The sequence below is a fragment of the Dermacentor silvarum genome, chromosome 5, assembly GCF_013339745.2.
Source record: "Dermacentor silvarum isolate Dsil-2018 chromosome 5, BIME_Dsil_1.4, whole genome shotgun sequence".
Classification (NCBI taxonomy): Eukaryota; Metazoa; Arthropoda; class Arachnida; order Ixodida; family Ixodidae; genus Dermacentor; species Dermacentor silvarum.
In genome coordinates this window covers 62470262-62497696 of record NC_051158.1, presented here as the reverse complement: position 1 = coordinate 62497696, position 27435 = coordinate 62470262, and the positions used below count along the sequence as shown (strand labels likewise).

The window sequence follows — 27435 nt, the reverse complement described above, 5'->3', positions numbered from 1 at the left end:
CTAAGCCTTTTATCTGCCATGTTATCCGTCGTCTAAACAAAAAACGTTCGGCAGGTGTTAACCTCTTGCAACACAAGAAGACCTGCTGCACATTGGGTAATTCATGAAGGTATACGATCGCCGTTAGACTTCTTTGTGCGACATATTGGTGATGCAGTAAGTTATACAACCGGGGCTAGACTACTTGCAAGACTGCTTGCGTGCGTGTGTGTTTGTTTGCGTGTGTTTGTGTGCCTGCGTGCCTGTACTCATGTTCCGACACTTTTGTACTCACACAAAGCTTCTCTGTGTATTATATTCCAACTAATTGGATCCGCTGCAATTTGTTATTTCGAAATATACTGGCGGCCTTCCTGCGGCCTGCTGGCAGGTCCTTGTAGCAGCAGGAAATACATTTCCTTACCAGACGGCATAGTATCAATTTACCGAAGATGTACCACCGTCGGCTACACGAACGCGAGGTGACGCCGCGGGCGTCAGAACCTTGCGGAGACAACGAGAAAGACGAGCGCACATAACCGATAATTGCGCCCCCGTGTCTACGAGTGCCGAAACAGGCACGCCGTCCACTTCTATGTCCAAAAAAGTTTTGTCGGGTGGTCAGGGTCAATAGAGGATTTCCGGGTTGGTTGGTCAATGTAGCACCACCTCCGGGAGCTGCACCGGTCAGTTTTCCGAAGAGGGACGGCGAGGGTATGGCGACGGTGAGCGACGCGCAATCGGTGAGGGAGAACGCCAGTTCTGTGGGGACAGCGAGCCGCAGTCGTAGCGTGCGTCGGAGCAGCAACATCAAAGTGCGGCAGGTCATTGCGGGCATGAAAAGGTGAGTACCGGCTGTCTTCTGGGCGGTAAGCGTACGCCCGACGAGGAGACGAAATGCGACGATAGCGACAATGGTGGGAAATATGACCTACTCCATTGCAATTAAAGCAGACTGCTTCTTCGTCATGTGTGCGCCACTGGTTTGGGTCGCGGTATCCGAGGTAGGGTCAATTGTGGGCGTGGAGGTCGAAAGAAATTGCCGACTGTAGGGCTACTTACAGTACAATACAGATCGGACGGATGCCTGCATTCGCCAGCTCTTCGTGTGCTACAGCTGGAATAAGAGATACTGCCGGGAGGGACTCGTCATAAGAACGTGCCGGAGGAACCCACGGATACGCAGCCTCAATCTCGCGCCGGACAAGACGCAGCAAGTTTTCGACACCAGGCGGCTGGACTACTTCGCACGATGAGCTAGCGGCGGTATTAGGGAGCCAAACGAATTAATCTGAGACACGACGGCTCTTTGCTTCTTCAAAGCGTCGGCACTCTCTTATAATGCCGTCGACCGTCGAGCAGTCTTTGTATGCCAGTAAATTAAAGGGGTTGTCGGGGATGCCTTTAAGAATGCATCTTGTCATCAACCCGCCGACCGAGTGCTAATACATCTTGAATGTACACAATGTACAGTTCAGTAGATGGTTGGTCCCGGCACGAAAGTTCCTTCTTGGCGGCTCGCTGGCTGCCAACTGACTTCCCAAAGAGTTCCTGCAGTTTTTGCTTGCAGGTGTTCCAACTTATCAATTCCTCCTCGTGTATTCGGAACCAAACACGGGCCGTTCCGTTGAGGTAATAATTGATGTTAGCCAGCATTATATTCGGGTCCCACTGGTTGTTCTTGCTGGCTCGTTCATATTCGATTAGCCAGTCTTCGACGTCCATGTTGTCGGTGCCCGAGAAGGTGCCAGGGTCCCGGAGTTGGGTCAAGACAATCGGTGCTGTGATAGCCGAAGCCGAAGCAACGAACCTCTCAGTCGACATGGTAGAAGGGCCCACGAGATTTCCGCTGCGAAGTTCCGTGATGTGCTCGTGAAGTACCCCGAAACTCCACCAAGATGTTACGGGGAAATTTACAGAAAAGGTGGTTTATTTACACTATGTACAAGGAGACTAAAAGTGGGACAGCAACCACAAAGATGACGGACCACAGCGTCACTTCCTCCTCTTGTCGGCTCTACGCTTCAGCATCAGCATTGTCCGCCGGACAGCTGGCTCATAACAATATGGAGACTCCAGGCGCATTTCAGCCATCGTCGTCGGTGTTTGCGTCGCCATCGGCATCGATATGACATTGCGTATAAAGTTCTAGTGCGATAACACCGTGACCGTGCGCCGTATGCTGTAGGTGCGAGTGAAAGCGTGCAAGGGCAAGCCTAGGATGGTGGCTGGATCTCGTGCACGCAAGGGGGGTAGTCGGGGAGGAAGCATGCCGTCTTGCACCGCTCGCAAGGCACCGGAGGCGTTCTATTCCGGCGGCGGTTGCGTATGGCGCAGCTGAGAGCAGCCACGCTGGCCTTATCTTGAAAGCGATCTGCGATAATTATTGTCGGGGTCGATCGGTTTCCATCTTGAGAGCGATCGGCAATGAGTACAGAGTCTAGGCGGCCCGAGGCCTCATATCATCCTGTGGGCTACGTTCTCGACTCTTAGTTTGCGTTGAAGCGAGAGGCAGCACGAAGGTCAATTGGCTCGCGGCTGCTGCCACGCTTTCTCGCTCTAGCATTTTGACAGCGAGTGTGCGCGGTCGTCGAGAGAGATGTCTTGATGTTTGCCTGTGCGCGCGTGACACCATGCTTGTTAATTTAGTTATTATGCGATTATTTACGAGTTTATACAGCCGATGAAACTACTATTCTTACTTCGTATGGCTGCCTCCCTGTTTACTATCGCAATCATTGTTTCGTCTGTGAAGCAAAACTGCTACTTCTTTAGTAAGGATTACGGTGATAGCCTTTGGGCACCAACTCTTTAAACAATCAATTTAGACAACGCGCTTCTAAAGCTCTTACTACTAGCATTTGTAGTCCGCGCCGGTCTCTTACGGACTGGTCATTTCTTTCTACTCGTCATTTAATATCTATGCTTATTGCATTTATTTCTTGATCAGCATGCCCGGAAAATACAGCTGCAGTTATATGCCATGGAGCTGCCTTCGTTCCACAAGTATACTGTAATGATGCCGATCCCGAAAAATGGCCGTGCAAAAGGCAGCGAAATATAAGGTGCGGTTGCGTAGCTGGATATGCCCGTGCAAGGAACGGTGAATGTGTGCGAGTAACAGAGTGCGGTAAGTGACAAAATGTTTAGATTGTATAAAAATTACAAAGGCTGTATAGCTTTCACGTCAACTCATACAGCTACTTTAGCGTAATTGGAGGCGGCAATTTCAAATCCATACGAAAATTTTTCATTCTATCATTACCTTATAGTTATATGAACCGGTGGGCTCTAGTAGCATATTTGTTTTGTAAACCCTTTTCGAGGTTGTTTATTTCTGATATTTCTTCAGCTCATTTTGCGTGAAACCTCGCGTGAAAATATACCGAGTGAAATGTCAAAGTTTTGTTGGGCGGAAACGAAACCACGAATTACAGAACACCCAATTAAGACGCTTTCATAACCGTTTTATTAAGCTTGCGTATGAGCGTACACTTAAGCAATGTGTTCAAAGATGAAAGGGAATGAAATAATAGAACGTTATGGGACGTAGTATAAATATAGGTTTTAATAAACATACAATTTTTATATAGACAGTTGCGTGCTCTTGACTAGTGAAGCAGTATGGCCTGTTTTGTGCATGTGGTTAAGAGTGATCATTGAGACGATACACACATAGACACTTTCTTGTGCGATCATAAGTTTTCATGTTCTTGCAAATATATTTGGTTTCCGCGTTCCAGTTCTTTCGAATATTTTCTTTATCTTATAGTACGTCTGAAGATTAATCGATATGTTATCGGTTTTATGACCGGTTTCGCTACGTGGAAAAGCCGCAAAACTAAAGCACGCATATTGTGGATGTATATCGTGTAAACAAGCCTGTTATGCAGAATTAAAAATAAACTCGTGTTTGGCGTCAAAAATTAAGACGAGTTTGATACACGCCGTAGTGGGGAACTGTAGAATAACGTTGACCACCGTGGGTTGCTAAATTCGCACCCAATGCACAGTACACGGGCGCTTTTGCATTTTGCCCAGAAAGAAATGTGGCCACCGTGGCCGGGATTTGGTCCCGCGCCCTCGGGCGTAGCAGCGCAGTGCCAAAGCACCTACGCCACCATGACGACGGGTTTAACAATGCGGAAGGAGTTGTTAAGAACCATGTGTATGAAACGATGATTTGTGTTTTTACGTCAGATATCACTTCACTTAGGTGTCTATACCGCAAAGAGCACATAAAGCGCATAGGTAACTGAACAATGCGAATGTTAACTGGAAGCTGGAAGCGAATAACTCTTGTGCTACAAGAGATGACAGGGGAGCCAAGGTTCCGGCAGGCAGCCCTAATGAAGACAAATCTCCTTGTCGACAACTCCGCTGCTGTGACATCCCCAAGCAACCATATACAGAGTCAGCGTGCAACAGAAATGCTACGTTCTGTGACCAAAAAAATTACTCCATCTCCCGCTAAAGGGAACCATGTGTGGTTGCGAAGCAGCGGGGAGATGGTTAGCTTGAGCGGGAGATGGTTTCGCGGCAGCGGCCCGATTGCTATTCGCGGCGCTGCACAGGAGAGAGAATGAGGCGCGCGCTGCGTCATTTTCATACCGCGGAACTACCGTAGCGCCCCCAGCGGAGTATGCAGCTGTCGCACCACCTGTCGAGCGCGCCGCTCCGGATTCCTCGAGGAGAGAAAGGAGGGAGCGTAGGAGAGGAGAGAGGGAGGGGACGCGCATGCTCTGTAGGGGTGTGGCAAGTGGGCGCCGCTCCGTAGAGTATTCCTAGAGGAGAGAAAGGGGGGGAGCGTAGGAGAGGAGAGAGAGGGGGAGGGAACGCGCATGCGCTGTGGGGATGTCGGACGCGGGATAACAGACAGAGCTGCCAGCAAAAAAAGCTTCGCATTTAAAAATTCACCGATGATTACAATAATCCCTAATGCGAAATTTGAGTGCAGCTCTGTACGTGCTTTCATTTCGCGGTATATTGGCTGGCACGAACAATCTGTCTCGTGCGGCACGTTTCAAACGGGGCGAAGTGGGCCGCGGCAGCCTCGCTAATCTGGAGATCGCGAGGACCAGCGGGTGGGTGACGTGTGGGCGGGATTCACAGCAGCCGCCGCAGACAGAGGCCCCAGACGACGCGCGCTACTCTGGCGCCATGTCGTAGCCGTCGTCGCCGCACTACACTTTTCTTCTCACGCTTTCCCCATACGCTCCTCCTCCCCTTTCCTCCTCTAGTCTTTCATCACAGAATGCACTCCGAGTTCGCTCTTTCATCCTTGGCTACGCTCTTTCACTTGGTTACGCCGACGCTCGCTGCAGCAACGGGTGCGTGAGAGCGGCACTCTAAAGATTACTCACTTATCAACGAAGAAATGTGACCCCATCGAACTCATTGTGAGCTGGAGTAGCCATGCGCACGCCGCGAAATATTGTTTCTCTATAGAAGGAATAGACGTAGGCGTAAAGTTTACTTTCTTTTTTTGCTCTGAGACATATCCATATATTTTAGCTTACATTAGTTCTAACCCTGGTTTTTATGCAGACATTAGAAACGATGTTCGATTGATATATCCATACGCTAGTAATACTCAATCAGAGGGCAATCAGAACGGCAAAGATGTGCAAGGAACTAACAGGGAACTCACCGGGCTTGGTGAAACGGTTTTAGAGGTAAGAAATATTATATTATACTTATTTATTTATTGCAGATTGCTGGCTTGTTCTCTCGCCTCAAGCAGGAGTGGGTTTTATAGAATGTGGTACAGTGCATTCAGGCAACAAAATAATCCAACCTCTAATATGAAAAATATCTATGGAAAATAAGAAATGTAATGGACATGTGAGACACGACGCTCAATACGATATAATAATTAATCAATTTAAAAAAAAAGAACAAGAAAGAGAAGTAAAAAGACACCAAAAATTCATGGAAAGCATTTGTGGCAGCATTGCAAAGGAAGCATCATGGAGAAATGAATCTATGGAACGCGATAGACATGTCAGGCACTGTGCACATTACTGTACTATAATTTCTGAATTTAAGGGGAAAACTTTTCGCACAAGAAATATTTCCATAGAGTTAATAAATCTTGTGAATGACAAACATCAATTACTCAGTAATGTTCCTTTCAGTTGTATTATGTACGATATGTAAATATACCACGCATTGTCATTATCCGTGTATATGATGTTTTCACAAAACAGCCAGGTAACACAGCGCATAACGACTACAGATGCGTTGCATATTTCAGTGATGACTGTGTTCGTCAATTACTATGCTGGACCCTCCAGAGAAGGGCCCTCTAGAATTTAATGCTCTGGACCCTCCAGAGCTTTAAATCGGTATTGAATCACAAGGCACGACGCGCCTGACGTTGTAAGAACGCGCCACAACGCAACAGTAGGGTAAGGGACACGCAAAAAAGTCGCACTTTCGCCCGAAAGGCGAAATTAAGCATCGAAAGCGATCAAATTAGTAGACAGCTACACGAAGTAAGGACAGTTGTTTTATCGGCCGTATAAATTTGTAAACATAGGCACATTAACTAAATAACAAGCCTGATGTCACACGCGAACAAGCAAACATGTACACATTTACTCGATGACTGCGGGAACTCGCTGTAAAAACGCTTGAGGGAGGAAGCGTGGTAGGAGCAGCGAGCGAATTGACATTCGTGCTGCCTCTCAATTGACGTGAGCTCTCGGCGCACCCCGATTTTGTAGTCATCGCTGGTCGCTATCAAGATGGCCGTGCTAAACGCAGCAGCCGCCGAAGTAGAACGCGCTCTCCCATCCCTCCTCGCTGTGCCTTGTGCGCGACGGAAGACCTTCCTCTCCGCTTTCCTCTTTCGCACGCACGAGATTGGGCCGCCATCGTCGGCTAACCCTCGCACGCTTTCATTTGCACATACAGCATACAGCGCGCGGCGACGATGTTATCGCCATTGGACTTTATACTGAACACCATGGCGACGACGACGTCAAAAATGCGCTTGAGTGTCCATATTGTTATAAGAGAGTGCGTTTATTTAAAGACGAATTGATGAAAAGGGGCCGCACCGACCCCGATCCGCTGCAAAGACATGCGCACTTCGTTCTCGTCTTCTTCGGTACTTGCCGTAACTTTAGCGAAACACTCCTCCCTCCACAGACGAAGCCCGCTGGGCGAGTAACTGTTACGTCCACTCGGAGTCACGGGTATGGCAGCGTTTCAGACAGGCAACGTGAACAAGCTGTGTCTTCTTAGACCGGTAGCCATTAGAAACCAGCGAGCAATATAATAAGTCACATCACTTAGGCGACTGGTGATGACGAAACGCCCTGTGTAACGAGCCAGAAACTTCTGGCACAGGCCGCGCATGCGAACTCCCTCCATACAACGTCCCTTTTGTCGTACGACACATTCCTATGTTCTGAATCATAGCAGATCTTCGTGCGGTCCTGGGATGCCAACGTACGGAGCTGAGCTATACGGCGTGGTTCCTCAGGGCGGCAGAGTGTCTGGGCAATAGAAGAGTCCGCATGAGGAGTAAAAGGTAGAATGGTGTCAAGGAAGCTGCGGGGTGGTCTGACATAAAGAGGATAAAAAGGGCTATAGCCGGTAGTTTCACGCTTTGCAGTGTTGTAGGCCTATGTGATACAAGGCAAGATGTCCTCCCAATTTTTGTGCCTGGAATTGACGTACATGGAAAGTGTATTGGTCAAAATTATGTTAGTGCGCTCGACGAGGCCACTTGTCTGCGGGTGATACGGGGTCGCGTAGCAAAACTGGCAAGCACAGAGATGCAACAGCTCTTCGACTACGTCGGTCACAAACTGGCGACCACGATCCCTCACAATAACACGAGGGGTCCATGACGCAGTATAACGGGGGACAGGAGGAAGCTCGAAACAAGAGCCGTGGCCGTTGGCATCGCTGCGGTTTCAGCATACCGCGTCAGATGGTGGATGCAGACTATAATCCAACGGTTGTCGTTTGTTGAGCGCTGGACTGGGCCGAAAAGATCCACTCCAACCCTTTCGAAAGGAGGTGATGGTGGCGCCACAGGGTGAAGGAGTTCGACCGGAGAAGTATTAGGGCACTTGAATTGCTTGCACTTGTTACAACTGGCCACATACTTATCTATATCCCGTCGCATACTAGTCCAGTACAGTCGGCCCTGAATGCAGTGGTATGTTCTGGTGAAACCCAGGTGCCCAGCGGTCGAGTCGCCGTGCATACCACGGATCACATGGGTTCTGAAATTGTTATGTACCACTAAGAGGAGGCGGGCACCATCAGCCGCATAATTTTTCTTGTAGAACAGGCCATCATGGAAGACAAAGCCATTAGTTCCTGTCGGCTGAGCAGCTGAGGTGAAGAGGGCATCCAGGCTGCGGTTGTCACACTGCTCTTCCCGGAAGGTGGCCAGATCGGGAAAAATGTAGACGATGGCGGCCAGAAACTCATCGAAATTGTCCGGGTCACAAGCACTTGTTGGTAGAGGGAGCCTCGAAAGACAGTCGGCGTCCGCAAAGTGTCAGACACTCTTGTAATGGACTGCAAAGTCAAATTCCTGCAAACGTAGCGCCCATCGAGTAAGGCAGCTAGACGGGTCACGGAGACCAACCAACGAACGTAGTGAACCAACGATCGTGAAGCCGCGCCAGTAGAGATATGGGCGGAACTTCTGGACAGCAAAGACGACAGCGAGACACACTTGCTCAGTGACGGTGTAATTCTGTTCGGCCTTGCTCAACGAACTGTTGGCATAGTCAATGGCATGCTCGGTGTCACCAAAACGCTGGACGAGGACGGCGCCGAGGCCGATTCCACTCGCTTCTGTGTGCAATGTTGTTGTGGCAGAAGTGTCAAAATTGAAGTCTTCAAGGTCTTGCAGAGAGCACTAACTTCAGTTGACGAAACGAGGAATCGCAATCTGCTGTCCAGGTGAAAGAATTATCCTTGCGCAGTGATCAAGTCAAAGGGCAGGCAGTATCGGCCAAGTTGGGCAGGAAACGTCGGAAGTACGAGCAAAGACCTCAGCTCGCGTTGTGACTGCGGTTGTTTACAGCCGCTAACTGCAGCGACGTTCTCTGGGTCTGGTTCCACCCGTGCTTGTCCACTAGCTGTCCAAGTACTAGCGCCTCTCGTTGGCTAAAGTTACATTTCTTGGAGTTGAGGGTAAGGGCAGCTTGTTCAAGGCACGTCAAAACAACATCCAATCGGTGGTTGTGCTCTGCAAAAGTGCGGCCATTATTGATGACGTTATCTAAATAACACAAACAAATCTCCCATTTGAGGCCGTGCAGTACCGTGTCCATAAACCTTTCACATGTTTCAGGTGCATTGCACAAACCAAACGGCATGACATTGAATTCTAACAAGCCATCTGGGGTCACAAAAGCGGCTTTCTCTTTGTCAGCTGAATGCATGGGTATCTGTCAGTAGCCCGATCGGAGGTCCCCAGATGAAACGTAGGATGCGGAATGAAGGCAGTCAATAACGTCATCGATCCGGTGAAGTGGATACACATCCTTTTTCGCCACGGAATTGAGACGCCAGTAGTCGACACAAAACCTGCAGGGCCCGTCTTTCTTTTTCACGAGGATGACCGGGGCAGCCATTTGGCTAGCATGTCGTCGACCTGTTGAGGGATGATCTTGCGCTCTGACGCGGACACGTGGTAAGGCCTGATGGCATGCGCGGACTCCGTGTCGATCATGTGGTGAGCCCGTGTAGTTGGAAAGGGAACTTTGTTAGCGTTATGCGCGAAATCAAATAATAATGCATGCTTGTTAAGAACGCTGACCAGGGCTTGACGCTTCTCTGAAGACAGTGACACGTCGATCATGTTTAAAAAAGGCAACGAGTCTTCAGGGCCACCAGGGCCAGCCACGTGCTCTCGGGATTCGTGCGACGTGTCATCAATTAAAACGCCTATGCTCATACTGGGATCCTCTTCAAAAGAGGCAAGTCGCCTACCTCTGGGTAGCACATAAGAATGGGAGGTTAAATTTGACACCCACAGTATAGTTGTTGCGCAGGCCACAGGGTCATCCATATCGAGGTACGAGCATACTTTTCTTCACAACCAACGAAGACACAGGCTCAACAATTGCGTCAAATGTATCGCCGTCGACACCGCAAGCAGCAACTCGAAGTCTGGATAAGGAACGTGTCGATAAGACAGCATCTTCAATGACGCGAGAGTGCGTGAACAGGTAGCAGGTTGGTCGGCCAGAGCAGAGAGGACAAGCTCGCCAGTACTGCAGTCAACAGTGGCATCACACTGTTGTAGTAAATCGAGGTCAAGAATTACGTTGTGAATGGACTGTGAGTGGATGAGGTTACACACAGCTGCGAAGTAGAGAACGACGTCACTGACGGTATTCCCGCAGTCCGTCGTTGTCGCTTGCGTTCGAAGTCTCGAGTTTGCTCGGCGGCGTGGTTAGCAGCGATCGCCCACCATTGCCGCTTGGCGATTCTTCAAGATTAAATTGCTTCAAAATAAAATTTGTCTGTTATGGTAAGACAAGTAATGGCTCATACCGCCTTAAGCAATGGCTTATACTCCCGTAAACGCGGCCTCCCCATTAAGACGACGGAAGTGCAATTCTACGTTGGAATGATGAGCGGGAACGCAGCCGGCTGTTGACGAAGATGACGACGATGAAAGTGGGAGCAGTGGCAAGAGCACTAGCGCAACCCGAGGGGCGCCAACGAGCCAGCTGCGGAAGAAGATGACGACGCTCGATCCAGTGCTGATGATACTAGTTTTCTGTACATAGGTAATTTCGACTAGCCATATACGATTTTGCCTAGGCATATAAAGCTTCGATTAAACAAATATTCTACGATCACAAATGAGTGGACGTAGAGCACCTTCTATCCAACTTGTTGTAGTTTTTCGAAGATTTTTTTCCAACTTCCATAAATACAATACTAACGAAAACTGGCGAGGGGTTCAAGAGAAACTCGTACATCTAAAGCATTAATACACTCCTAAAATCACCATCACGTTTTCAAGTCACAGCGCGTGGTTCATCTCGCACGTAAAGCGGTGCATCAACAAGAAAAATTGCTTGTACTCAAAAGCAAGGTTTTCAGACTGTGATGACGATTGGACAAATTGCAGAAATGAAGCAAGTTTATGCAATGAAAAAATAAAAATAGCTAAAGACAAATTTTTATGAAGATTTACATGCTTTCATGCTTTCAACAATACTAACAAATTTTGGAAAGTGGTTAACCTAGGATTTCCTGTGGAAATTTCATTCATTTAACAGAGGACGGTGATATTTTGTCCCCATCGGAGGCTGCAGAAGAGTGAGACCTATTCATTCGTTCCGTTTTCACTGAGTAGGAGCCCATTACTGCAGATTTAAAATTTAACTCCGTTTAGGTCACTAATAATGACATCATGATCAGTCATGAAGGAATCGTATTAGCCATTGAACGTCTCTAGAAGATGAAGTAGTTTAATGATTGGAAAAGTAGAGAGGTCGACCGGAAAATGGAGCACCTGGCCTGCTACTCTACGTAAAAATAACACCTCACCTGGCCCATACGGTATATGCCCTAAATTACTCAAAATTACTAATCCGGTAATGTCACGCATTTTTGAAGTTACATTTCAACAATCAATTGACACAGGAATCAATTGACACAGGAGTCGCCGTTGCTATCGCCGTCACCCTGAGGTTCCGTATAAATTTCCACGGGCGTTAAAATCGTCGCCGCGCGCCGTATGTGTGAGTGAAAGCGCGCGGGGCACGCGCGCTATCACGGAGAGCGAACGCACGGCGGAGAGCAAACGCGACTTCCGTCGCGCGAAAGGCCGTGGGGCTATGGGAGGGAGGGAGGCGGGGCGACGCTGTGCTGCGGCACCAAATGCGTATCTTGCAACCGGGCGCAGGGGGAACTGGCCACTAAATTTCCCACGCGAAAAGAGGAAAACAGGAAGGCAGCATGGGATGGAGGGGGGAGGCAGCTTCTACTCTGCCAAAAACAGCGCTTGTATTTTGCGCCGGTGCGGGCTTTCGCGCGCACCGTATCTTGAAAGCGATCTGCACACGGCTTGTATGCGCTGTGCATTCGGCCGCCCAGTTTCCGTTGAAGCGATAGACCGTGCGAACCTGCGCTCGCTGCGGCGGCTGCACTTGCTGCCAGCGTTTTGACAGTGGTTGTCTGCGGTCATCTAGTGTGATCTATTCATGTTTGCTTGTGCGCGCTGAAACCCCGCTTGTTAATTCAGTTAGTTAGCGAATGTGTTCATGCTTATGCAGCCGATAAAACTACTATCCTTACTCGGAATATATCCCTACTAATTTGGTATCACAATTGATGCTTCGCCTTTCGGGCGAAACTGCTACACTTTTTGTATACGCGAGTGTCATTTACTGTGCTTCATTGATGTTGCTGTTAATGGCTGTTCCCCTGTTCACTATAACCCCCTATGTTTATTGTAACACTCTCCCTCCCCTATGTAATGCCGAGAAGGGCCCTTAGGCTATGTGAATAAAAAAATGTGCCTTAGAGGGGTGATGGTATATGACGAAGAATGTCGCCAACTAGCTCGATTCTTGACCAACAAAGATTAGCGGTGCCGCAAATGTTGCAATACCACCTTTTAATCCCTCTGTCACAAAATGACGCCCGATACGACGGCTATCCTGTGCGTCCTATACACAGTTTGCTGCTTCTCTAATGAGCCGGTGTCCAATTTCAGTGAGTCCTAGCGCGTGCTGCCGTTAATCCCTCTGGTAAACGGTGTTATAAAGCCACATCAAAAGCCTTCTGACGGCATCTGTCGTGTAACAGATTGTATATTGACATCACTTCTCTAAATCACGCGCCGTGGTTGCTCAGTGGCTATGGTGAGGTGGCGTAGAGGAGTGCGGAAGCACTCACATCGCGCTTCGCATTTTCATGTTTTTTGGTGTGTTCGGCCCTAAACACCCAGGAAAGTTCGACTCCATTTGACTCGTGAAGTCACCCGGAATCCGTGGACACCAGTTTTGTGACCCGGGAGCCGTTATTTACACCGCCACGTCAGAAGAAGCCCTCTACTACGTGGCAGCCGCGCCAAGCCTACCGATAGGTAGGAGACGCTGGCAGCTGCGCCGGTAGTGCCGGCAACGCAGACGCTGACGATGGCCGAGGCGTCTGCGCTCGACACAAAGAACGCCGACGGGCGTTCCTCTGCTACGACGGAAGAGGACATGGACCTTACCGGACCTTCGACGAGCAAGACCGACGGCATCAAGCCAACGACAACTCACTGTGAAACTAATGAAAGAACGACCACCGAGGACGACTGGCACACCGTCCTCACTTTGCGGCAAAAGAAAACAACAAGCGAGAGAGAAGAAACAGGGACTAAGAAGACCCGAAGAACGAAAACTAGAGGAAAACCCACTGCGAACCCAAAGGAAAAGGAAGGGGATCAAATACCCGCCGTTTCCGAAAGACGATTTCAAGAAAGTGATTCGACCCCACAAGGGCTTACCACTACGAACAGTCACCACCCCGGAGATGGCTGCGGCAGTCTCATCCGCCTGCCAACACACCGTAACAGGTGAGCACTTTCTGTTACGGATAAAGCCGGGATTGAACATAGTTATCATATCAACCTCGGAACAAGAAGTGGCAGAGCGAATTCGTCGCATAACCACGCTCACACTAAATGGTCGCAAACATGCCGTAAACGTGTACGCGGCGACTGGCGAAGAAGCCCTCAGGGGAGTGGTGCACGGGATACCAGTCAGCACACCTACTGAAACGCTCATGGCCAACTTGCGGGTGAGAACGCAAGGGGTGGAAATAATACATGCACGCATGATGGGGGAAACGAAGAGTGCAGCGATCACCTTCTGTGGCTCGACTCTCCCGCGCTTTGTGTATTACTGCGGAGGAGAACTAGCCTGCCACCCGTATAGAGCAGCGGTGCAGGTGTGCAAGACCTGCTACAGCAAGGGACACCGTACAGATGTGTGCCCCCAACCGGACACTCGCGTCTGCCGCATATGTGGTACGAGGGACCCGTTTGACGGACATATGTGCGCGCCAAAGTGTGCCTCGTGCGGGGGGGAACACGTCACAGGTGACCGCAGCTGTACACAGCGACTCAGACAGCAGAGAACACCCGCCAGGCAACCAAGAAAGCGCTCGCCCAGCCCAAAGGGTAGGGCGATCCGATGATTTACATCTGAGGAAGAGGAATCGGAACTTTGTAACCAAGTGAAGTCGCGATCGCCAAGCCGACAGAGGACTCCGTCACCCAACGATCGAAGTAGAGTGCGAGCACGCTCCTAGACACCGCCTCCACCCCGACGCGGATCGAGCTCAACGTCCAGGCCTTCACCGACAAACAACAGCCCGAAACATCAAGCAGGCGGATCGCAGCTGCCCACTCGACCCACCACGGAACCGGCGGGACAGAAGTCGACGCCACCTACGAACACGCAGGTAAGCTGGGCAAGGGTCGCGGCTCCCAAGACCACCCCAATAATACAAAGTGAGGAATATCAGAGAATAATCGCTGAAAATAAGCAACTTAAATCCAGTCTTGCTGAACTACAGGCCGAACTCGCAGCACTCAAACAACATCTAGCAACTACGACCCAAAGCCAGAACACACAAAACCAAGCAACACAAATGCACACGGACACGACACAATACGCTACCCCCGCGGCGCAACACGGGGAGGGACAGCTACGCAATATAGAAACCCAGCTCAAACTTCTCTTTGTGGAGATGGGAAATCTCAAGCAATATGTCGACGACTCCATCAAAGGGGTCAAAAAAACACGGAAACGGGGAAACCCAAGCCCCGGAGGCCGCGATCCCAAGGTCTTGATAACGACTCACACGGAGACAAATTTTGAGAGCTCCTATGATGGCTAAACAAAACACACGCAGTCAAGAGAATCTCGAGTTGTGGCAGTGTAACTGCCGTTCCCTGCACAACAAAGAAGCTGCACTGACACAATTCGTGGAAGCAGCGGCAATTGCACCAGATCTTATATGCTTGCAAGAAGCAGGCAAACCGGAACGCTCAATAAGAGGATACACACTCCACAAAAACACCGATCACACGGGGACGGCAATATTGGTTAGGAAGGATCTCGAGGTGAGCGTCGAAACTATACCGGGCATTGCCACGGTATGGCCGGTAAAGCCACGGTATGGCCGGTAAAGCGAGGTCGCCCGAAGAACATCGTATCAAATGTATACAGCTCACCACGAGATCACAAGGCGGACTTCACACCAAGTATCTTACACATCATGAACACCGCGAAACGAGGCGATAGAGTAGTATTGCTAGGGGATTTCAACGCCTGGCACACGGAGTGGGGTTACAGAAGGGACACGGCCAAAGGTACCAGCCTACTGAAGGCAACTCAGACTCACGATCTGATCCTCGTCACGGAGCCTGACTCGCCTACCAGACTGGGAAATAGCGTGTCAAGAGATACGGCCCCTGACCTCACTTTCGTAAGCGATGAACGAGGAGTCACTTGGACTAACCTAGACGAGACATTGGGGAGTGACCATTACATTCTCAGTGTCTCCATTCAAACGGCGAAAATAAGACATCCGATCGGCACGGCACGTCTGACAGACTGGAAGAAATTTAGGGAATGCCAAACTGAGGCCCCGAATTTCAACACGATACGAGATTTGACGGGGTATTTACGAAACGTGGCGGAAAAAGACACCAGACAATTTCAAACCACACAGAAAAACCCAGTCGTCGACAACCATTTAAGCCATCTTTGGGAAGCAAGAACAAGCCTCACCAAAAGATGGAAGAAACAGCGGCACAACCGAAAGCTTAGAGAGCGCGTAGCACAACTCACGGAGGCAGACAATGCGTACTCGCAAGAGCTGTGCACTACGAACTGGAGGAATTTCTGTGACTCTCTCCGCGGCACTCTAAGCACGAAGAAAACGTGGGCAATCCTTCGCAGTATGCTCACCCCTGCAACCACGCGGAGAGAAACGACGCTCGCCCTCAGGCGCATAGCTAACAATTACGCAGGCTCAGACGAGGAGCTACTGAACGAGCTCCAAAACACGTACGTGGGAGAAAGGGTGACCCCAACCACCACACCAAGTTATACGGGACCGGCTAATCCCACCCTTGACGAACCGATATCGTCTGCAGAACTATACGCTGCAGCGCTGTCCTTTAAGAGGAACACGGTGCCCGGACCGGATCGTATCACAAACGCCATAATCAGAAACCTGGGCACCGAAGCTTTAGAGAAACTAACGCAGCTCTTCAACGACACGGTTTGGAAGATAGGAGGGTCCATACCACCTGAATGGAAAGAAGCTGAAACTGTTTTAATACCTAAGCCGGGGAAACCAAAATCGCTACAGAACCTCCGACCAAGCTCGTTATAACCTCTTGCCTTGGCAAACTTTTCGAAAAGGTCATACAAACACGGCTCGGGAGATACTTAGAGGGCAACGAACTCCTACCAAATTCGATGTACGGTTTCCGACATGGGGTTTCCACGCAGGACGTCTTCCTCCTACTTCGGGACGAGGTTCTCAACCCACCACCCAGAAGCATGAACAGAATACAGCTTGCCTTGGACCTGCAGAAGGCCTTTGACAACATATCACATGACGCGATACTCACCAGCCTACAAGAAGTAGGCTGTGGGGAGAGGATCTACAGTTACGTGCACAGTTTTCTCAAAGACAGAACGGCGACCATAGGGCTGGGCCACCTACGATCCGACACGATTAACATGGCCAACAAGGGCACTCCACAAGGCTCTATACTCTCCCCACTACTTTTCAACATAGGGATGAGGAAATTGGCTCTAGCGTTGGAGGAAGACCCGGAACTTGGAGTAGCTATCTACGCGGACGACGTCACCCTTGGGGCAACTAAGGGGTCCTACGGGCACAGACAAGACACTCTACAAAGAGCGATCAACACAATTGACGAACACGCGAGAAGGGCAGGCATGAGATATGCACCAGAAAAATCCGAATTTATACAAATAAGACCTAAAAACACCCAGCAGACACGCTCCCCCATCCTCAATCTGGAGATCAACGGAAGCCAGGTCAAACAAGTGCAGGAGCTCCGGGTGCTAGGCATGCTAATTCAGGAGACGGGCAGCGTATCGTCAACGCTAAACAAACTCAAACACACATCCAGGAGCGTATCGAGACTCATAAGAAGAATCGCCCGCAGTAAGGACGGCATGAGGGAGGACGACACCAGGAGACTGGTAGAAGCCTTCGTCATCAGCCGCATTACGTACGCTCTGCCATACCAGCTTTCACGCAGATGTGAAGCAGAGCAGGCCACCGTACTCATACGCACTGCCTACAAAGCTGCACTGGGCCTCCCTGACTGCACTGGCACAGAGCGTCTGGAGAGTCTGGGTATTTACAATACGTACGATGAACACGCCGCGGCAGTCTTGATCGCGCAGAGAGAGAGACTCAACTCGACAACCCAAGGTAGAGCTTTACTACAGAGACTTCACTACCCCTTGGCACCCCAATTCTGCGGGAAGGAGACGCACCAGACAAGACAGGGAACGCATACACGTGCACCCAATACCCAGGAACATGCACCCCATGTTTAACGCCGGCCGCAGACGAGCGAGAGCGGTGGCACTCAAACGGTTACGCAAAGACCCAAACACTCACTACACAGACGCAACTCCCTACCCCTCGAGGCTGAGAGCATTTGCTGCGGTCGTCACTAGAGGTAACGAAGCAATCACGTCGGCTACGATCCGTACCAAGAGTATGGCCGTGGCCGAAGCGGCGGCCATAGCACTAGCCATACGAGCGGCAGAGGGCAAGAGGCAATCTGCACACGTTCTCACGGATTCGCAAGAAGCTTGCCGACTGTTTCTCAGGGGCGTCCTCCCTCGGAGCGTCCTAGGCATTCTAGGAAACAACCTTCGAGATCACATCATCACATGGTGCCCCGCTCACGAAGGTGTACAGGGAAACGAACGGGCGGACCGCCTGGCTCGAGGACTAACTTTCCGAGCCGCGGACACATCGACCCGGGAGGAATACCTCACACCTACGCTGCCGCGAGATATCCTCGACAGCCAAAGACGCGCAAGGCAGACAATGGCGCCACCCCACCCTAAACTCACACGCTGGCAATCCCAGGACTGGAGACGCCTACAAACGAATACATATCCCAATATACACACACTCAGCAAAATACATCCGTCCCAATACGATGACTGCTGTCCTTGGTGCAGCGACACGCCAACCCTCATACATATCACTTGGCATTGCAAACAAAGACCAGCAGAGGGAAACTCACCCCTCGTTACACGCAACGAACTTGAAAGGTCGTGGGAGGCGCGACTCGCCCGACAGGACCTGGGAAGCCAGCAGGCAACCTTGGACCAAGCCGAACGAGCCGCTAGAGCCAGTGGGGCCCTGGAGTAGGGGCTTCACCCGCAAGAACCTCAGTCTGCTATTTTAATAAAATGTTTATTCCTCCTCCTCCTCAGTGGCTATGGTGTTGGGCTGCTGAGCACGAGGTCGCGGGATCGAATCCCGGCCACGGCGGCTGCATTTCGATGGGGGCGAAATGCGAAAACACCCGTGTACTTAGATTTAGGTGCACGTTAAAGAACCCCAGGTGGTCCAAATTTCCGGTGTCCCCCACTGCGGCGTGCCTCATAATCAGAACTGCTCTTGGCACGTAAAGCCCCCATAATTTTAAACTTCTCTAAATCGGTAGTAGCCATCTAACTGTATTATCTCATCATGTGTTTCAGGACAGCTCGCCTTTTCACTAGCGTTTATTGTGCAAACGAATATTAACGCACAAATTGAAAGAAGACAGTCACTGGAAGACACATGTAATAGCCCAGCTCAGACTCAGCTTGGACTGACTCACTGAGCTATGTTTCGGTCAGTGGTCATCCAGTGGTGCACATAGTAACAACGTCCTTTGATTTTCTACAATGCTATTAATTTACAGTGCCAATAACTTGCTTCACAGTGTAAGCTGTTTGTAGCTCATTACAGCGCTCAGAAATACACTGTAGGTGCTTGAGAGGTAGTGAAAATTCATGAGAATTTCACTTTGATCAAGATTCCATGAAATCACAGTGCAACATTTAGTTTATCTATATGAACTTCAGCAGAACTTAAGAGCCAGGCAAATAAAATTCTGTAGGCTCCGTGACAGCTATCATATGGCTTGTGCCTTGCAAAGACACTCGCTTAGTTTTCAAGTAAAATAACGCTTTTTGATGCGAAGTCAATGGCATTCGCAGTGCCGCTAAAATTATCAAGGTACCTACGTGATCGCTGTCAAAACACCTACAACTTAAACGTGGGTGTTGAACCATTTCAGACATTCCCAAGCCTGAAGAACGTCGCTAAAACAAACAGTCGTAAGTTTTACATAAAACTTCAATAAGCTTCAATAAACTCGGAGTCTTAAACACGGGAAGATAATGCTTCAAAAACGCTGGGCATCAGCAGATATCGAGACAACATCAGCCGCTATATAAGCACCTTAAAAGCCTATATTTAGTTGTATTCAGAGGTAATTCAGCACACAACGTCAGGTGCATGTATAAAACTGCGCGTGCGCTTCATTAAGTCCCTTTTATAAGACACCATAATATGGGTCTATTTTCTCCTTAAGCTTTCACTCCACATCTTCTTTGTGATAGCATTTATGTGCACACTGCATGCGAATTTTCGATGTCCCGTTTGCCGTGAGATTCTTTATAAAGTCCGAGGGCTTTGAGATTGTGGCCGCAAGCCGTGTTCTTTGGTGCGAGGGAAATAATTCGGGGTTGAGCCGAGAAGGATGGTGGCTTGGTGTGGTGGGGTCTTCTCGCATGTGCAAGGGAGGAAAACGGAAAGGTACGCCCCGACTTGCGCGTGCATGTGTGTGTGTGTGTGTGTGGGGGGGGGAATGAAGGGGAGCAGAGTAGCACTTGTCTCAGTGTCTACTATGGCCCCAGCCACATTATGCGCTACTGAGCGCGACCGTGCGCACCCTATCTTCGGAAGATGGGCTCGAAGGCTAGCCTACCCGAGATATCTGATGGCTTCGTGTGGGCTGTGTTCTGGCGCATCGGGTGTGTGTTGCAGCGAGAAAGACAGTACGAAGGGGAATTTGCTAGCCGCTGCTGCCTCTCTTCATCACGCTAGCGTTCTGACGCAAACATGCAGCCAATATTTACATAAGAAACCAGCTAAAAAGTTAATCGTTTTTGTGCCTATAGAAATGCACCTATAGAAAGTAAATGATACTAAGTGAATCACAGTTGTACTAGAGTTGTTCAGTTTAGAAAGAAATATTTAGTGCTCGTTTTTGTTACACGGATTTAAAACATCATGCTCTGTACTAAGTACATTTCAATGGTACATGGAGCTGCTGTCTCTCTGATGCAGTTACTTAAGAGTACAGAACATATATACGTGACGAAAATTTCCACACATATAGAGAGAAATGATGAATGTGTCTGCCTGAAGTCATCATTCTTGGTGAACGGAGTTGATGGAGTTGAACGCACGCTAGAATGCTACTACTACGTGCCTTCACGGTGAGTTAGACGTGAATTTTTTTTTCAAGTACGCTGTTCTCTTACAAGCTATGGTTCATATATCTCGAGAGCAATTCGTAGAGCTCTGCACGGGCCCGGCCCGGCCCGGCCCGCGGGCCGGGCCGTCCGAAGCGTTTTTTTTGGCGGGCTCGGGCTTGAGGCCGCGGGTCGGGGCCGGACTCGGGCTTGAAGCCACGGGCCCGGGCCAGACTCGGGCCCGCTTATTAAAGGACCCAAGTAGGCCTTCGAGCCCACGCAACCGTTATGCATTGCATGGTTCAATGCATTCTGTGCCAAGCTGAAGTGACACTTGCAAAATGACTGTCATCATCATCATCAGCCTATATTTATGTCCACTGCAGGACGAAGGCCTCTCCCTGCGATCTCCCATTAACCCTGTCTTGCAATAGGTGATTAAAATTTGCGCCTGCGAATTTTCTAACTTCATCTCCCCACCTAGTTTTCTGCCGTCCTCGACTGCGCTTCCCTTCTCTTTGTATACATTCGTAGCTCTAATGGTCCATCGGTTATCCATCCTACGCATTACTTGGCCTGCCCAGCTTCATTTTTCCGCTTAATGTCAACTAAAATATCGGTTATCCCCGTTCTCTGATTCACACCGCTCTCTTGATTGTATATTTTATAGGATGACTGTATATCTTATCGAAGAAAATATTAAAACAGTTGATGTTCTCATTTTAACAGCCGAGCTGTTTCAGCCGGGCGCAATGTGTCTGCTGAACCCAAAAAAGGGTGCCGATCCTGGTAGCAGTGTAGAAAGGATCCAAGCGCAATGACACATACACCTGTGAACTAGCGAAGCTGAGCCTGGATAATTCTAGCTAAGAATGGTGGGGACTACTTAAACTTAGTCATCGATAGGCAAACGATAGCCAATCAATAGCTAGTCGATAATCGATCAATAACCAATAAATTCCGGAAAATTCTGTGGGTGGCTTGGTAGTGCTTAGCCTAGCCCAAATATGTGGCCAATATCTTGCGATAGACAATCGAAAGCCAATCAATAGCTAATCAATAATCAATCAATTATAAATAAATTACGGGAAATGCTGGGGATGACTTGGTAGTGCTTAGCCTAGCCCAAAAGCCAGGACTAGCTAGGTGCCCATCAGCTGCGCTGTCTCTTTAGGATTGCGCCGGCAGTGCAAGCTACGCTATTTTTTCCCACAAGAACAAACATTGTTTCCGCGTAAGGAAAAATAAATTATACAAAGAACCACTCCTTAAACCATTTCCATGTTACCGCTTTTGCCATTGCACTATTACCAGTGTCGATACTATTGCATTATTTTAGCGCTCAGGCCAGTTACTTTTGTTGTTCAATGCATAAAACAGCGTTTTCCTCAAAAAGTTAACTAGAACACCCACGCATTTCGTCGGATATTTTGAAAATTAATATCTCGAAACTGATTCAGTCCTGAGAATTCGTTCCAAGTGGATACGCCTTGCAAACTCAGAGGCTATAATTCGAAGATTGAAAGTTGTGCCATAAAATAATTAATTAAAAAGTTGATTAGCGTAATTATGTTAAATATTCAATTAGGCGTTTTGACCATCCAGTAGGCCATCTATGTCAGAATTAGCTTGGAACTACATAAAACAATTAGCCTCCTTAAAGCGTCATCGCATTAATGCGAACACAAGAAATCCTGAGACATGGTCAATTCCATACTTCAGAACACTCTATAAGCATCAGTCGCTAATACATAACCTACCATTCACTTTGAACAAATACAAAAATGTCGATAATTTCAGTAAGAACTCAGCCCATACGTTGGTAGCTTGTAATGTATCTGATGTGATTATTATTCTGCCTTCGTGTATGGCTCTGAGTATATAATGTACATCCTGTTTCGTTATCTTAGCAAATGTTAATCTTGTAAAATTCAGTCTCATGCTATGTTGTATAGCTGGTGTAGCGTTGTTTTGTATAGCTAGTATTGCTATTGTATATTTTATATAAGCTGATGATGATGATGATTGCTATTGTAGTGTTGTTAAAATGCATTCTGTTAAAAGTTTTCCCAATTCTCTTAATTCGCCGTGACGGAAATATTCTCTGTTTTTCCGTTCAAAGCTATTTCGTCCGTGAGGAATTCCATTACAGCTGGAAATATATGTGAATTATTGTACATGTGCGCACACTGTTCACTGACGTACTATTGCCTTGCCTGGTGTTTTGGGTCACGTCAAGCTACGTATGTAGCTTTTAGTCCAAAATGACCGTCCAGCATGTAAATTGGAGAATAAATTGATTTGATTGATTTCGTCGGACACTTTGAAAATGATTATCTCGAAACTGGTTCAGTCCTGAGAATTCGTTCCAAGAGGATACGCCTGCGAACTCAGCGGCTATAATTCGTAGATTGAAAGATGTGCCATAAAATAATTAATGAAAAAGTTAATTACCGTAATTATGTTAATTCTGCAATTAGTCGTTTTGTTTTCTCGTGGAAGTAATGACCGCCTCATTGAGTAGTTTAGATCAAGGATTATTATATAATTGTGCAATCTGCAACAGGCAATTTTTTTAAAATTTGGTTCAGCTAAAATGAAACATCCTGTATATTTGCATACTAAATGACATCATAGAACCATATCGTACAAATCAAGGTAAGTGCATGCGCACCAGCGGAAAAATAGCAGCACAGGCAATGGGCCGGATTACTGATGTTCCCGTGGGAGAAACAAATCTTTCGGCCTTTTATTGCTTATATACTGCAGCTGATTAAACCTCGGAACGTGAGGGTGAAACATACGGTACAATCTGTAAGTAAAAAAAAAGATTTTTTTGCTCTTACAGGCCGGGCCTTGTCATGCACACGCGGGCCCTAGCTAAGCTTAGTAATGAACGCCCGGGCCCGGGTCGGGCCCGGGCTTGGAACCACGAGCCCGGGCCGGGCCCGGGCTGGTCTCGATCATGTACGCCCGGGCCCGAGCCGGGCTCGGACTTTGTATTACGGGCCCGGGCTGGGCTCGGGCCTTGTAACGCGGGCCCGGGCCGGGCTCGGGCCGATAAATCCGGCCCGTGCAGTGCTCTAGCAATTTGTCTGTCAACTTGCAATTTTATTTTTTTTATTTTATTTACATATACTGAAGCCCAATACAGGGCTATAGCAGGAGTGGGAACATTATAGATTACTATACAATATACATTAAACAAACACACATCCACAAAAAAAGCAAAAGAGGCGCTTTGCATGTTAGCGAGGTGATTACCGCTGGTAGCTATAACATTTTTTCGTGATAGTGAAAGAATGTTACCGGATAGAGAATTCCATAGCTATATTGTACGCGGGAAAAAAACTGCATTTGAATGTGTAAATACAAGCAAATATAGGTGTTACGTTGAAGGCGTGGGAGCACCGGCTACAACTTGCATTCGAACATGTGATGTATTTACAATAAAAAAAGCAGAGGTGAAGTTAATAATTGCGTATAAATGTTTTAAAGCATCAATGCTTAAAAGTAATGGCTCGATGGTCAGAGAATGTTCAGCTTTGTGTTGGTGAGATATTGCGGCTGTTTTTTTGCCAAATTAAACGGATACATTTTCGCTGGACAATATTCAGCGAAATTATTTCACAGTGTTTGTAGGGAAACGAAACATGAGATGCAAATTTTAGAACAGGGCGAATTAACGCTTTATTTAACAGCAGTTTACTATCGCCAGGGGTCTTAGCTAAAGTGCGCAAGGCCTCCGCAGTACGGTGCTTAAAGCTGGAGCGCCTTAAGACTGGGCTTTCGTCATGTAGTCACATTATAGCACCACTGCGTGGGCGCCCCAAGTTTGTAGTCACGTTGCTTTCTTTCTCCTACTTCCATTGAGTTTGACATGAGTCAATGTACGTGTTGGTATGCATGACGTCACGAAATGTACACGTGCTTGTGGTCATAAACCTGGTACCGTGTTTTTTTACAGAGAAAATGTACAAATTGAGCTCTGTGTGCTTGCAATCACACACTTGATGAAGGCCGGACGCCGGTAACAATGTCCGTCGAAATTAAATGTTTTGGCGTTTCTGCGTGCACCAGCAATACTTTCAATTTATATATATATATATATATATATATAAATTGTAATACATGAGAGAAGCAGACAGCCGGCCGTCCACCATATATATATATATATATATATATATATATATATATATATGTGTGTGTGTGTGTGTGTGTGTGCGTGTGTGTGTGCGTGTGTACTACACTTAACTCTGGGTGGGTGGAACTAATGACACTATTCATGGCTATGGCAGTGGATTGTTGTGAAGTCGGTGGTGCGAGCAGCCAGCACATGACTAGTGCCGCGCCAGGTGCTGGGAGACTTGAGAAAAGGGTTTTATGAACAGATTTATGTGATGATTGTATAGAAGAATGACTCCATGATTCTTGGACCTTGCTACATGTCGTCTTTACATGTCGGAGCACCCTGTTCAAAACTCAAGCACCGCTTTTTATTTAGTTCACTTCCCCCTGTCTCTAGCCGAGAGAATTCAATGTCTGTCTCTTGGCCAATTGGGAAGGGCACACAGTCTGCAAGATCAAACCCATGGCGCACACCCATGCACCACCCGCCGCACTCCGGCTCTGGTGTCCTACCTTCGACTCGCCCTCGATGCAATTAAGATGCATTTTCCTGTGAAACCGGGGTCGACACTGGTCCCACGAAGTCGTCAGGGTAAGCTCTTTGCAGCAATAAGTATGTTACCCCTGGTCTATCACTCCTTTACAGTTTGGGACCCTAGAACTCGTGTCGTCCGTCAGCTCCGGGTCACTGAACAGACGAGCACGCGACATACATTCGCATGTCAATTATCTTCACGGGACACAGGTTGCGTCGTCAGCTCTTTGGCGCCGAAAAGCCGATGAAACGTGAATGGCATTCAATAGCTGCACGCCCGCAGTTGTGCATCCCTTGTCGAGAAGGGCCATCAGGCACAACAGCATGCCATAGCTGGATGTTTGCCGGTGAAGCATGCTTTGTCCAGAAGGACCGCCAGGCACAACAGGATGCAGAACATATAGCTACCGAACGCGTCACCTATACGTAGACAGAAAAACGGCGTGTGAATGTGAATGAGAATACGGGGTCGTCGTAGCTCAACTGGTCAGAGAATCGCACGCGTATTGCGAGGAGCACTTATGCACCTGAATTTTTGGCATTGTATTGTATATTGTTACGTGTAGCTGATTCCCGAAGGCTCTTTACAATTTATTTACGGGGAAGCTAACGGAGGCCAAAATGGTGACACTATATTTAGCGGGAACACGTCGTCTTCCTTCTCCTCAGCGCAGCCACACTGTGGCGGCTGTTCCGTATCATCACCCCCGGCAGTAGAAGCACCGTCCCGGTGCTTAAGCTTCACATCCGCGGTGAAAGGTGTGTGGTATGGCTTTAATTTCGCCATGTGAATGATGTTACTTGCAGCCGACGATGACGCTGAGAGGTCGGCAGGGATATTTCATACGTGACATTGGTCACTTGTTGCACAACACGGAATAGGCCAGTGTAGCGTGACAGCAGCTTTTCGTAAAGGCCCACATAGCGTAGCGGTGACCAGAGAAGCACCAGAGAACCCGGAAAAAGTGCACCTAGCGATGGTGGCCATCATAAAGGCGTCTGTGATGCTCCTGTGAGTCCACGAGACGGGTGCGGGCAAGCTAATGCGCGTGGCCGGCGTGTGGGATCGCGTCGCGGGCGTATTCAGTGGCTGAACGTGCGGGCGAGGGCAGCAAAATGCCCAAGGGCAACGCGGATTCTCGGCGATATAGGACATAGAATGGTGAATAGCCGGCGGTGTCGTGACGCGATGAATTACACGCGAACATCACATATTGTAAATGAATATCCCAGTCGTGGTGGTCGACCGCAACGTACTTCGAAAGCATGTCGGTGATGGTCCGGTTGAGGCGCTCTGTGAGGCCGTTGGTCTGTGAGTGGTCGGACGTGCTGAACTTGTGCTTTGTCGAGCAGGAGCGGAGGGTGTGTTCTAGGACTGCCGAGAGAAAGCTACGGCCACGGTCAGTGAGTAATTGGTGCAGACCTCCGTGCACTAAAATGATGTCGTAGAGAATAAAGTCAACGACGTCAGTAGCACAACTTTTCGGGAGGGCTCTTGTGATTGCGTACCGCTTAGCGTAATCAGTAGCGACGGTGACCCATTTATTTCCGGAGCCCGAGAGAGGAAACGGTTTAAGAAGGACTAGACCAACGCGGAAAAAGGTTTCGCGTGGGATATCGATTGGCTGGAGACATCCAGCTGGAAGTGTGGAAGGCTTCTTCCTGCCGCTGACAGAGCTAACAAGCGGCAACGTAGCGCCGCATTGAGCGGGCGAGACCCGGCCAAACGAAGCGACGGCGTACACGGTAGTGTGTGCGCGAGACGCCCGAGTGCCCAGCCAAGGGAGCTTCGTGAAGTTGGCGGAGGGCAGTCGAATGCAGGTGTAGTGGAATAATGAGCAGAAGGTCAGATCACTGGAGATCGAAATTGCGGCGGTATCATGTCCCATCTTGAGGAGAAACATCCGGAGAGAGGCGTCACGAGGCGTTGACTCCAGATGGTCGATGAGGACTCGTAACGAAGGATCGTGGCGTTGCTCGCTGCCGATTTGAAGCAACTGAGACACAGCGAAAACGGAAGCGATGGCGTACGCATCAGCCGGCTCGTCGACGGGGTAGCGGCACAAACAATCTGCACCCTTGCGCCAGCGTATATTGTTGCAGGCGCAAAGCCCAACGAGCAAGTTGTCCCGTGGGGTCTTTGAGCGAGGATAGCCAGCAGAGAGCGTGGTGATCAGCGATGACACAGAATGAGCGTCCGTACAAATATGGGACGAAACTTCGCAACAGCCCCCACAAGAGCGAGGCACTCGC

At 48.9% G+C, this 27435-nt stretch overlaps 1 protein-coding gene across 3 annotated transcripts in view; it reads left to right on the top strand.

Moving 5' to 3' along the window:
• Window positions 1–27435, top strand: part of LOC125945648 (uncharacterized) — a 126777-nt gene that overhangs the window by 35696 nt on the left and 63646 nt on the right. For 2 of the 3 annotated variants that reach the window (XR_007467128.1, XM_049667855.1), the window contains exons 3-5: window positions 2930–3109; window positions 5527–5654; window positions 20392–20543. Coding sequence is in view for 1 of the 3 variants with exons in the window: in XM_049667855.1 (XP_049523812.1) it covers window positions 2930–3109; window positions 5527–5654; window positions 20392–20543 (460 nt within the window). In the remaining 2 variants the exon portion in view is untranslated. The remainder of the gene's footprint in view (window positions 1–2929; window positions 3110–5526; window positions 5655–20391; window positions 20544–27435) is intronic. The other variant, XR_007467129.1, reaches the window with a different exon arrangement.